Raw genomic sequence first — 13,714 nt, 5'->3', positions numbered from 1 at the left:
AGAAAATAATGACTAAATTTAAAGACTATTCTCATCGAAATACAAAAATTATGGCAAAACATGTCTAATAATAATAAAAATAGTTTTCGGCATTTATGACTTCAATTTTGTGTCATATTGCAGTCATTTGTAAAGATTAAAAATAAAATAGCTACAGTTATTTTAATTGAATAAAACGTCGAAAAAAATAATATGACAAATTATTATAGAACATAAAGAATCTTTTCACCACAGACAGATATCTGACTTGAAAAATACCTATAAAAAATTATAATATTATTGTTATATTTGTTATTATTTTTGTTATTATTAAATCATTTGTATCAATAATAATAATAAGTATTATATTGACAATAATAATTACACATGTTTATAGTTAAGTTTAATGATTCATACAATTACATTTAAATAAAACTAAAACATTGTTTACTTATAACAAATTTTATTATTATGAATAATAATAATAACAATAATAATAATAATAATAATAATAATAATAATAATAATAATAATAACAAGCCTTGGAATAACATGCACTGAAAGCAAACAGAAAGTAAATGTATACAAATTAGGAAAGCAAACAGGTTTAGGTGAAGCTGAGGCCGAGGCTCGCTGGGTTCAGACTCACTTTGATCAGGAGGCTGGCAGTCACACCTGTAGCTGGTGATGTACTCTGGCTTGAAGTCTCGATTGATGGGGTAATAATTGAAGATACTCATCATTTTCTTAAGGGCGTCAGAGATGAAGATGAAGGAGATGAGGCTGGAGAAGCCCTCCTCGGTGAAGCGTGTCATGTATTTGATGATGTAGCTGGCGTCCGTGGCCACCAGGATCAGACACTGAAGACAGGAGTGCAGGCCGATCCAGAGCCGGATCTCCATGTAGTCGATGTCGTTGTTTCTGAACACAGACGACCCAGAATCAAACTCAACACAAGACTCGAGTTTCTTCACGTGCATTTTGACTTCACTAAATCACAGATGTCCTGCTCACATGCTGAATTCATACAGCAGCTTTTCAAAGATTAGTATGGGTCCTGTAGAGCTGAGGATGATGAGGGGTTGACCGCTGAAGAAGCAGAAGACCGCGCCGGCCAAAGCCGTGCCCAGAAAGCTTTCCATCACACCCTGGATGTCAATGAGACACATGGAAACAGAAATGAAAGGACATGCGGACAGAAAAGTGTAACTGAAAGAAGGCAAATAAAGGAACAAAAATACTTTTTCAAGAACAATTTAAACACATTTCAATTTTCAAAATATTTGTTATTTAAATTTAATTAAAAGCATTTTAAGAAGCCTGATTATTGTTGACACCCAATTCTGCTACTTTAAAAAACACAAACACAAAAGTCAAAATTATGATCATTATTATGATATATTATGGTAATTATGACATCAATATTATAAGATACCAAGTCATAAGACAGATAAAATGATTATGACATCAAAATAGTATGAAAATGACAATTATGACATAGCGAGTCATGATTATGATAAAATGCTGATAGTACAACAAAAAGTCAATTGTGACATACACTTATTCTTGTCTTAATTATGACTTTTGATCACATAATTTTGTCCTTATGTGTCTTACAGTTTGTCTTATCTCATAATTTATCCATTACTATGATTTCCCAATACAAGATATATGTTTATGTCTCAGAGTAAAAAGACAAATAATGTTATATGTCACAGTATGATTTTCCTTATATAGAGTTCTTTCCTTATTTTAAACTATTTTAAACAATATTCTTTTTTTTGCTTTTATAACAGAGCAGTGTATTGGTTAACCGCTTCGTATTTGGCTGCTTTGAGCGTTACGCCAAATATAATTAAACACTGTTATTATATCAGCTCTTTAGAGGACGCGGGGTTGAATTACTTGGTAGTTGTCGGTCGCGTCCCCCAGCAGTCCTCCAAAGGTGATAGCATTGGTGATGCAGCCCAGGTAAATGAAGAGCACCGCAGAGACCGACTGGAGGTGGAAGCCCTCGTAGAAGTCACTGAGAACCCAGGGCACTTTACGCTTGATGTCCAGCCACAGTCCACCGCAAAAGCTACGCAAACAGAAAGAGCCTCAGACATGGTGCACGTCAGATATGAAACTCAGTAACTAGAAGCTGAGCGGGTCCAGAGGACGCTACCGGCCAGTGAATTTCAGCTCCTCTCCGAGTTCATGTGGAGCTGGCATTTCCTCGTCTTCTGCAGACACCGGACCTCCTCCAGCGTTCCCATTCGCCTGCCCCAGCTCGTTCAGAGAGAAAACAGACTTCCTGCAAAAACAAACACAATAATAACCCGCGCTACCCGCTACGCCGTTTAAAAGGTAATGAATTGAATCGACACGAAATGGTTTTGCACTTGAACAAAACCATTTATTTTAGATGCAACCACGTTTTAGATTGCAAAATATTTCTCACAGTGTATCGTTTTAGTAATGCAGCATAAAACATATCTATTATTTTAAAAGTTTAAAAGCTTGGATATAATAAAGTACAAGCCTCATTAATCCAGTCTTCAGAGTCATTCAGTGACCCTAAAGATTTTGATTTGGTGCTCAAATAACTTTTTTTTTTTTTTTTTTTTGATTGATTTTCCTTATATATATATATATATATATATAACACATCAGAAAATAATAAATACATAAGACACTGTGTGTACAAAAAAAATCTAAATTTTACCAGAATTTGAACAGAAATGACACTGAACAGGCTAAAGAAATCATAAATAATGCGTGGATCTAATTTCAATTGTTCTCAAAAAAGACCAGTTGAATAGCGTTATTGTTTATTAACTCTTTTCTAACATTATTAATGCCTTAACTGTCACTTTTGTTCAGTGTAATGCATTCTGTATGAACTAAAGGTGCTGTAAGTAAGTTTTTTGACTCTACTAAAGCATACAAATACCAAAATATGATTGCAGATGTTTGGGAAACATGTTAAAATATGTATTTGAAAAACAACGCTATAGTCAGTTATTCTCTGCGTTACTCTCCCCGCTCACTGCCAGGATACACGATTGTATTTTGACACCCCATGTTGCCAGTTAGAGGAAAGTGCATCATATTTAATTTCATTCATCATCATGTGAGCTCTGTCCTGTTGGTGTTGTCAATCTGGCAACCTGAGAGTGTGTCAAGTCTGAGGAGGAGTGTCCGGGTTAAAAAAAAAAGCCCTCTCTAATATTAAAAAGCATTCATTTCTTTAAAAACAAAAAATCTACTGAGCCCAATGGTTTTGTGACTTAATACCTCATCTCTGCTGAAGGCAGTTTCTTCGGGGGTTCGATGCGGATCTTGGGGTCCCATTCTCCAGGAGGAAGAACGATCACCTCGTCCAGAAACTCATCAATCCCAGCAATCAAGTCCTCACGATCTCTGGCTTTATAGGCCACGTCGCTGAACAGCTACAGATGCAGAGAGATCTGTCAGCAAATACTGTGATGATGCTTCATTTCAAGGTTCAGAATAGCTGATATTTTTTCTTACATCGTCAACCATGAGCGTAGCCATGGCCCGACCGATCTCGTTGTAGGATTTGGTTTTGCCATTGGGACCGAGCAGCACAAAAAGAAACCTGGGAAAAAAAAATAAAAAATCACACAGCATTTATTCAAAATATATAATAATGCAAATAAACATGCATTTAAAATGAGTTCTTTCTCTCTCTGTAAAATTAATCACAATTTTGACGATGTCAACTCTTAAATTATAAATGACCACACAGCCAAAATATTTTGGTTTCCTTTTTAGTTATTATTATTCTATAAAAATAGATATCCAGAAATAAACTGATTGCAATATATATACTATGCAAGCACATTTCTGCCACATACGAAATAAATAAGTCAAAATGAAGAAATAAAAAGTCAAAAAGCATTAAAATATTGTCTTGTCTTCTGGCATCAAAATAGCACTGTCAGGTTTAGACGAGCAGTGAAGAATTAGCACTGAATATGCATGGATACAGTTCATTTTTGGGCATTACCTTATTGAATATGCATTTGTCGGAGTTACCCTTTCAGAAGAAAATTTATGGGAGGAGAGTATTCAAATAATTGATGCAACACACTTTACTAACACTTGTGCTTGTCAAATTTACGCCATTATTTAATGCACAAAAAACTATATTGCGCTTCAAATGGCTGCAACTATTGTTGCTCTATCAGAACTTCTATCAAACATTAATTTCATGGCCTCTGGTTCTTTATTTGATATGACATCATAAATTCGATATGACATCAAGTAACTTTTTTAACTTAAAGATTATGATTTACTAAATCATGTGACAAATTGGGGTTAGAAACTTTTTCTGCAAAACAAGACAAATGATCTATCAGTTTGGTAACACTTTATTTTGATAGCCCGCTCATCATCTGCTAATTATAAGTGAGCCATTCTACTAACTGTAAGCAACTTTGCAACTACTAGTCATCACATTATTCATAAACTGCCTGCTAAATCTCTGCTATCAGCAATATAAACAGCCACTAAACATATGCAATCTGTTGTGGGAGGATCACCTTGTTGGCACAGGGACTTCAGTAAGGCCTCCTAGTGTTGCAGCTTGAGCCAGACGAACGAAGGCCACAAACGGCTTGTCTAAAAAATCCACTTCTCCAATCAAGACATTAGACGCCTCGGCATCTCTGGGGATCTTCTTCATGAACTTATTCTTCAGCTGGGTGGGCGGAATAACAATATAGTTAGGGATCACGGATGAGTGGGTTTAATTAACCCGTGTGGTCTGAAGCGCCGAGATGCGTAGGTCATGAAATTTCCATGTTGGAAAGTGTTTGTGTTCACACAACATGATAGCAGTATCAATGTGAGCTCCGTTATCAATGTCCGATGTGCCTGCATGTGACGGAAACGGGAAGCGGCCCGTTCTTTCCAATAGCAGATCGATGAAGTTATGCAATCACAGCGGGAAGACCGAGCAGGCGAGCGCACACACACACGAGCCGATGAAAACAGCCGTTTGGAGACGGTGGCCTAAAAAGAACACGTGGATGTGGAATGGTCTGTGCTTATGGGCAAAATCAGCTTTTAATCTTTTAATGCCGCTTTTAGAGTCAATTCGCTTTCTGCAATGAATAAACAAGCTCCTTTCTCATGTCCCGACCCTGTTTTGCCTCTTGTCTTGTGTGTGTGTATATATATATATATATATATATATAAATCTGCTCTATCAGATTGCATCTAAAAGCATTTGGACACTCAAGTCTTTTTTTCAGAACTAATTACAATTACTTACCCTCTGGATAAAGCTGATTTTTATTGGATGCATGATTCTAATTCCCCCATGTGCTGCATTTTATAAATTATCTTTGGAACTATCCTTGCACGTAAAATCTGCATGCATGTGACAGCCCATAATTCCCCAGGACCCTCGAATTTCAATCTCAGCATGCTCCTTTAGGGCATAAATGAAGACTGTCGAGGGCTGAGACCACATGAAAGTGAGCCGCGGGTGTCACTTTAAGCAGAAAAACTCATTAAAGTGGACTCAGCGTTGGCCCACTTTGAAGTCCAGCAATCTGAGCGCGGCGGCGTCAGCAACCCTCCTCGAAATGCTTTGGCTAAACCAAGTACTTTATTGTGCATTTTAGATTTTGCTTTTCAGTTTAGCACCTCATTAAAATAACGGAAAACACTGCAAGAATCACAAACAACTGCTGGCAGCATTTGAGTGACGTATGGAATATTACATTTCAGAATGTATGCTTATCAAATCTGCTACGTAAACAAGACAAGACCTCAAGATGCATTGCTCTTGTTTCTATAATCATCTTGTTTACAATTTTCTAATGAATAAATCCATTTTCTTTGTATGTAAAATGACTCAGTGTTAGGAATACTAATGGAAAAATGTGTTACCTGGTCGGTGCTGGGTGTGACAGAAATATCATTCATACTGCGACACTGAGAAGGATCTGAAAAAGCACAAATGAAATTATTAAATTTAATCAGTGTTGCTAAAATAAAATAATAAATAAATAAATGAATAAATAAATGAAAACTAACACTATTAAAAAACAACATATAAGTTAAACCTTATATATATAAATAAATAAAACATAATATCTTAAAGCCGATGTACTAAAATTGCTAAAGCTAAAATGGAAATTTATATTTCAAAACTAATAAAAAGCACATTACCAAATGACTAAAACCTAAAATAAAATAAAACAGAAAACATAAAAATAAAATCAAATTCAAAATGTTAATGAATACTATAACAAAATATAAATAATACAAAAATAGCACAAAATTAGATACATTATTATGATGTAATTTCTGTGTTGATGTGATTTCAATGTCAAAAGCAAAGCTTAACAAAGCAACAAACAAATTATTTAAAAATTATGCATCGGATTCAAATGGTAATAGCATGTCACTTTGATGTTTACAATGTCATTTTATGATTACAATATTCACGTGCCTTCTTTCCACAAATTTTGCTCAGAATGGGTCTTTTATGCAATCATGTCTTTTAAAATGTACTTTTACACCGCAAAAAAAAATGGCTTTTCTAGCTTAGATTTTTTTTTGGTCTCATTTTCAGCCAAAATATCTGACTATTCTTAAATCAAGAAGGATTTTCTTCAAAATTATTGTCTTGCAAAATTAATCTTGTTTTCTGTGTGAATTAAAATGATTTCGCTTACCCCACTGGCAGATTATATTGAGCTAGAAAAGCATTTTTTCCCAGTGTATGCAGTATACTTTTTAGTAACCTTTTCTTTAGAGATAAGAAAAAAGATGTTGTTTTTCTGTCCTAAAGTACCCAGAGTACAGAAACAAATCATAACAAACAGTGGAAAAACTAAAGTCAAGACCTTTCCAATAATCTCTAATCCTCAGAACAATGGCAGAAATGCGCGGCTGCATACTTGCAGAAATTATTCTCCTTCTTGTGCAACTACAAGCAGTTAGTGTGTGAATGATGCTACGTGAGGTGAAAGGGTCTTCACGCTGACGGCAGTTTGCATTTTCAACGAGATTTGGTGATTTAAAGCGACAAAACACGAGCGTCTATTAGGAAATCCAGAGATCTGGAAGTAGCTACGTAAGGGGGAAGAAACAGAAGGCCAGACTCACGCAGTTTGCTGAGGCCGCCGCTCTGACGAGCTCGCAGGTCCTCAGTGGAGCGATGGAAACCCGACCCAGAGCGAGGACTCGGGCTCGGACTGCGGTCTGATGCAGACCCGAGATCAGACACACAGAAAGACACGTTCAAGATGACAGAAGACAGGCAAAAGTATAAAGTGGAAATGCAAGAAAAAAGAAGTTCATACGGAATGATTTGAAAAGACAGGTGTCGGGGGAAGACAGGGAATTCTCTGGGACAGGAGGGAGAGACGGGGACACTCACTGGACGGGCTGGATTTTCCGATGTCCGCCAAGGAGCGGTGGATCGGCTTCTTGGTCTGGTGCCGGTGCTTCCGCAAGAGGACAAAACTGATCTTCTCACGGATCTCCGGAGCTATGAGGCCCTCCTGCACCTGCTTCTCAATGATGTCGTCTGTGAAAGGCGGAAAAAACATGCTTCCATAACACAGGGGACACCCCAAGAAAAAAGAAAAATCACATTGAGACAGCAATGAGAGTGTATGGAGCTTATGGAAGCACAAAAAACATTTCCAGTAATCTCACGTCCGCTCTGCTTTATTTTAGAAGAGATCTCAACAACGTCCCAAACTGTGCTCAGATTAGCAAAATCTGGATTAGAAATCTGAGATCTAAACTAAAACATTTCTCATTAAACTCTTGCGAGATCAATTGGTCCGAGCCCTTACTGTTTTTGAATAATTGTCATTTTCTTCTTCTCGGAAATCACACGAGAAGCAACACAAAGAGACGGAAGCCCAAGCTTTCGAAAAGAGCGAGGTTTGAGCTATACGATTTTGACTAATGCGCGCGATCATTTTTGAATACGTACAAATGAATAGGTATTTTGAAAAGTATCTTTTTTTATTAAATTTTTTATTGGATAAAACATGTTAAACTGAGCTGACAATACTGGACTCCTGTTAGTAGCCAGAAGCACAGTTAAAAAATTTGCAGATTTTATTCTCTCTTATGCTTAAGGCAGCATTTATGTAATCGAAATTGAAGTGAAAACAGTAATGATATTTTTAAAATTTAAAGTGACTATGCAAATATATACCATATCAAAATACTATTTATTTCTGCGATGCAAAGCTGAATTTTCAGCATCGTTCATTGTCACATGATTCAGAAATCATTCTAATATTCTCATCTGCTGCTGCTTGGGAGACTTTTCCTGTTATTATCAATGTTGAAAACAGTTTGTTTTTTTCTTTCACGATTCTTTGATGAATAGAAATGAACAGCATTTATATGAAACAGAGATCACTTGTAGCATTATGAATGCCTCTTTTGCTCAGTTTAACACAGGCTTGCTAAATAAACATGGATTTCTTTCCGCTAAAAATATTTTGAACACTACCGTTTATTAATAAAATGGAATATTAATGGAACTTTGTGAATGATAGGTGTTCAAACTCGAGCTCTGCGGACCCCGATTCTACTCGGTGTCCCTTTTCTGTGCTGTTTATGTAGTGTTTTCTGGGCGGACAGTGAACTGACCCACTATCTGCGGCAGTGAATACCCCTCCAGGTCCAGCAGGATGCAGCCCGTCTGCAGACAGGTGCGCAGCTCAAACAGACTGTGCAGAGACAGCGTGGAAACATGCGGTTTGCTCCACCTCTCGCCACCCTCCTCCACCTTCTCCTCAAACTTAACCCACCTGGGGAAACACACAGGAGATGCAACCTTATAAACGCTGCCTTGACGGCTTTACTTTGTTTTATGGGTTTTAAATGTGTAAATGGCTTCAATAAGTAATGCATTAGTTAATGCATTAAGTAACAATGAGCAGTATTTATTAATATTTGCTAATGTTAGTTAATAAAACACAGCGGCTCATTTTCAGTTCACGGTCCATTAAATAAAATGAACTAGATTTTATTAATGGTTAATTAAATGTAGAACTGTAAAATTGTGAACTAAGATTAATAAATGATTTATGGTATTATTATAATCTAATATTATGATACTGTTGGCAATTTGATTAATTGCTGTTGCTACTCTTTTGTAAGTAGTTGTTGTAACAAGTATTTGAAGTTGTTGAAAGCAATGTTTCAGAGCCTAGTGATGTCACGTGGACAGAAAAGAGAAGTGGTCCAAGAGCTGAGCCCTGAGGCACCCCAGTGGTCGAAGCAGTTTGGATAAAATGTAAAAGTAATAAATAAATTCTGGAAGTCACTGAGATCAACTTTAAGTAATAATGTCACAAGGGCTTCAGAAGTGTGTGTGTGTGTGTGTGTCACCTGGCAGACTCTTTCCACTCCATCTCTCCACCCTCATGCTGCAATGTGTCCATCTCAGTGAAGAGGGTGGGTGTGGGCTCATCTTCCTCTCTGAGGATGTGACGTAGTCTCTCAGCAGCAGGGGACACTGTCGCACGCGCACACACACACACACACACACACACACACACGCACACACACACACAAATACAAAAGCAAAGCTACTTTGATAAAATGTGCTTTAATAGGTGAGGGAAGTTTGAATCTTGTTTACAACCATTCCTGATTCAACCAGTGTTATTGTGTTGCAGTGGTTAAAAACAGTATATATAGGAAATATATATATATATATTTTATTCATTTTATATTTTCCACCTTTATTTGAATTTTTGTTTACTTGTTTAGTTTTTGTATTTTTTATTGTTTTGTGTATAGTCAATATAGCTTTTTTACTATTTTTTAAGTTTAAATTAGAGCTTCTTTTAGTATGAAGTGAACTGAACTGAAATTAAAAATGTTGCCTTGGCAACTAGCTGAAATAAAAAAAAAAAATACAATTAAATGTTTTGTAACTGTGATATAATTTTAGGATTTTTTAGGATGGTTTTATATAAACGAAAAACTGATTACAAATGTCTTTCATGCTATTTTTTACATGTTTGCTGAATAAATGTGCTCGTTTGTATGTTGGCATGATATCATCGGGTGTTGCTGAATATGTTTTCACCTGTTGTATAAACTGTAATGTGTACGCCATAACTTTTAAAAGAAAAAAGAACAGTGCAAGCATTTAAGCATGCAAATAAACCATGTGTCCATACAAAAGGGGTCAATAACAGCCTGTAGCTTAACACCTCCTAATTGTAAAAATGAGTTTGATTCTTTGTGTTAAGCAGAAGCCTATTGGCCTGTATGACGTATAAGTCTGGGTGTTATGTTTTGCCTTCGGCTCAGTCCGAACTGACCCGTTGCTGACCCGCTTGAAACGAAATCTGAATGCAACAGAGCAGGGAACGTTACGATGCAGGCCATCAACGATTCCATCCTCATTCTTAGCCAAACATGCATCTAATGCCTGAGCCTTCAGACTCGAGACCGAACAGTACTCAGCTCGACCTGAGTCGTGCATCAATCTAAAGCCAGGATCAAATCAACGGCATTGTTTAAAGGTAAGCATCTTAACAGTCTTCCTTTGAAGTTAAATGTGCATAAATCTCTTCATAAATCAGGCCGATATCCGAAAGCATCAAAAGAATTTGTTCGGTAGATTACCTTAGAACAAACATGTGAAAATGGCTTACTCTAATCTGATGCATGATGCCAGAATCAATATCTAATGTCAACAGACCTGTCGTGACTTAATCAAATTCATCGACTCTGTATTAGGTAAAGTCCAATTACATAAGCTCCAGTGTGGGCTACTAAAGCCTATTTTCATACTAATGACATGTTCGTTTCATCCGAAGTGTGTGCTCGCGAACACACGCATGACAATCATGTCGTGACCTTCCTCTCGATCTCTGGCTTTTCCTCTGGATTATTAGCACGTGGGTGTTTTTCTCCACGTAATCCCTTTAATCCCGAAGTAACAATCACAAATACGTGTGGTTGTAGAATGCCAATGCAGAGTAGAGTACAATGCACCGGATTATTTATAGCTCACGCACTCGAATCAGCTCGGGTTCGTCGATTACACTTTGACGGAGTCACTAGATATTAAAAGTTGGTCGAGGCGTTTCTTTAGTCGCACACTTTCAAAAATGCACCGATTCGAGGAAAGGTTGAGAATGAACAGCGAATATCTTATTTTTAAAAAGTTTTACTTTTTCCAAAAAAGACCTTACAGGAACATTTCCAAAAGACAATGCATTCTTAAGGATTTTGATGTTTCATCATTTAAATTGCTGCATTTAACTGGAAATTATGATAATATGAACAATTAACAATGGGTTCATTCAAATTTTGGAAGTTGTGGGATCATCAATCCGGCAGCATCGTGTGAACTCATTAAACCTGATGTGTGCATAGCAAAACAAAATAAAGGGAAAAAGTAAATATTAGGAAGAATAAATTATTTTTTGCTTCAAAAATAGGCCTATCAAAGGATCATTGTATTTTTTGCACTATGACATTCTTAACATTAAAAGGACATTTTCCCTCAATTTCTTGTAAATCAAATGTTCTACTTCTGAATTTGTTTGTAAGTGCCATTATTTTCAAACAATTATATAATAATGAATTACTACGCAGATTTCCTTAATATATATAACAATAAAAAATACAGTATTTGGGTTTAGTATTATGATAATTATTTATTTTTATGTTACATTTTTTGCAGTACTGAAAAGTGAATTTTAGGGGTAAATGGAATTGCGTCATTATTTTTCATGAAACGTTTTCCCTAAAATTCATTAGTGTAATGCAAATATTTTATTTCTTTACTTTTGTCTCATTTTTCTGTGTTGTTATATATATTTTTTAATCCATAGCCATTAACAAATTGCTGTTACACAATTATTATTTTTTTTAAAAAACAAAGATTTTAATGTTTTTCCACAAAAAAAAAGGAATTACAACTAATGCTCCATTCAATGCTATAACATGTTTAAATGTCACAAAAATAATGTCACAGTGCAAAATCTCTTCGACTGTCCTTAAACGTATAATCATCAACCAATCTTGTGACCACTGATGGTTGATCAGCAAAAAGCATGCAAATAGATTAATAGACTCGTGCAAAATCACGATCAAGTCAAATTCCAAACCAAGCGTGCTCTGACCACAATTCCAGGAACAAACTCTCCAGGAAAAAGCTAATAAGAAGAACTGGCAGCAATAGTAAGGCGATAATGATGTCTGTGACTGTACCTGTGCAGCTGCTCAGCTGAGTGCTCTGAGAGCCCAGGCTGGACGCCAACGACTGTATTGAGTCCTGAACACTAAAGGACCCCGTCATCCTACGCTGTTCCCGCTCCATCCTTCGGAAAGTCTAGTGTTTAATGTTTCATTGAAGGAAAAAGCTCTACTAATACAAATCTGAAATGTCCACTTCCTTAAAGATTTCAGTTAACTGAGCTCGTCCTTCATTTTTAGCTGCCCCTTCCCTATGAGCGTGTCCTCTTGTTCTTGAACTTTTTCTTCTCAGCGGCGTTGCTCTTTTCCCGAAAACTAAAGCAGGGCAAAGTGCCACACGCATGAAAGGCCCGGCAAGTGTTTTTCTCCTCCTCCAGCTTTGCTGATCCCTCCCTTTCTCGCTCTCTCTCCTCAGGATTTAAGTCTGAAACCTCAATCACTCCATCAATAATTCGCAAACGTGCACGTTACTTCAAAACAAACCTACATCAGGAACTCTATCAGGGCTATTATAGTTATTTCATACTAAAACCATAAAAACATACATGCTTATTACTTAAAATAAAACACTAGGCTGATAGCTACTGATATAAATAGTATAGATTTTTTTTTTTTTTTTTTGCCAAAGCATCATTTCTCATTTACTAAAACAAAACGTAGAAATTAAATAAAAATGTATCTACATTACATAAACTTGTTTTTCACATTTTCTTTTACGCTACTTGTTACACTTTTGGTGTTTCCCAGTAAAAAAAATGACTGGTCTACAAAAAAAAAAAAAAAAAAAAATGCTTTTCTCATTATATTATTACCAAATGTCAAACTCAACCTTTTTCTCAGCTTGCTTTCTTTCAGTTAGCACAGCTTTTACATTGCTTTTTTGAGCTAACTGATCCTAGGCGAATATACCACTCCAAAACCGAAATGCAGAAGCGAGAAAGTGAAATAAGCGAAAGAAAAAAAAGTCAGAATTCACGATTATACAGCATTATATAGCATGATTATATAGATTATATATATCAAGTGAGTCGTTTAAACGTTTCAGATTCTAATAGAATCTCAGTGATACTAAATAACACTGGACCGTAATGATAAGAGGTTAAGAGAAGCTCACTGGTGGAGTTGATGTCAGAAAGCTCGTTTGAATCCTGCTCTCCTTCATCTGGGTCACATGGCTCCTCTCGGTTCGGGTGTTCGTGGCGGTTGTGGTGTCTGTCCCGGCCGTCGCGGTCGTGGGAATGACGTGACGTGTGTCTGTGATGTCTGCGCTTCCTTCTGTAGCTCCGTGGCACTGGAACGCCGATGTAGACCGACTCTAAAAACAGACAATTGAGTTTATATTTAACAGTGGTTAAAATACGCTAAAAAATAAATACTCCAGTATGTTTCTTTTTTTTTAGTTCAGGTAATTGTATTTTAATCACCGTTGTTTTAATATAATTGAGATATAATTATACATATTTTAAATATATTAAATTATATATTAAATTATAATATATTAATTATAATATATTAC

The 13,714-nt window shown here is 36.2% G+C and overlaps 1 protein-coding gene across 5 annotated transcripts in view; it reads right to left on the bottom strand.

The window, feature by feature from the left end:
- The window catches only part of slc4a5b (solute carrier family 4 member 5b), a 38,944-nt gene that overhangs the window by 7,898 nt on the left and 17,332 nt on the right, over positions 1-13,714 (bottom strand). For 3 of the 5 annotated variants that reach the window (XM_043231538.1, XM_043231536.1, XM_043231539.1), the window contains exons 6-18: positions 13,313-13,513; positions 9,367-9,493; positions 8,623-8,783; positions 7,385-7,534; positions 7,111-7,206; positions 5,887-5,942; positions 4,530-4,687; positions 3,496-3,583; positions 3,259-3,413; positions 2,147-2,275; positions 1,885-2,059; positions 994-1,127; positions 629-900 (exon numbers count right to left, since the gene is read on the bottom strand). In XM_043231538.1, the coding sequence (XP_043087473.1) occupies positions 629-900; positions 994-1,127; positions 1,885-2,059; positions 2,147-2,275; positions 3,259-3,413; positions 3,496-3,583; positions 4,530-4,687; positions 5,887-5,942; positions 7,111-7,206; positions 7,385-7,534; positions 8,623-8,783; positions 9,367-9,493; positions 13,313-13,513 (1,902 nt within the window). Of the gene's footprint in view, positions 1-628; positions 901-993; positions 1,128-1,884; positions 2,060-2,146; positions 2,276-3,258; positions 3,414-3,495; positions 3,584-4,529; positions 4,688-5,886; positions 5,943-7,110; positions 7,207-7,384; positions 7,535-8,622; positions 8,784-9,366; positions 9,494-12,213; positions 12,527-13,312; positions 13,514-13,714 lie in introns of those variants that run through there. The other 2 variants (XM_043231541.1, XM_043231540.1) reach the window with 2 other exon arrangements.

This window comes from Puntigrus tetrazona, unplaced genomic scaffold (assembly GCF_018831695.1).
Source record: "Puntigrus tetrazona isolate hp1 unplaced genomic scaffold, ASM1883169v1 S000000373, whole genome shotgun sequence".
In the NCBI taxonomy this organism is placed as follows: Eukaryota; Metazoa; Chordata; class Actinopteri; order Cypriniformes; family Cyprinidae; genus Puntigrus; species Puntigrus tetrazona.
This window is presented reverse-complemented; position numbering and strand designations above follow the sequence as displayed.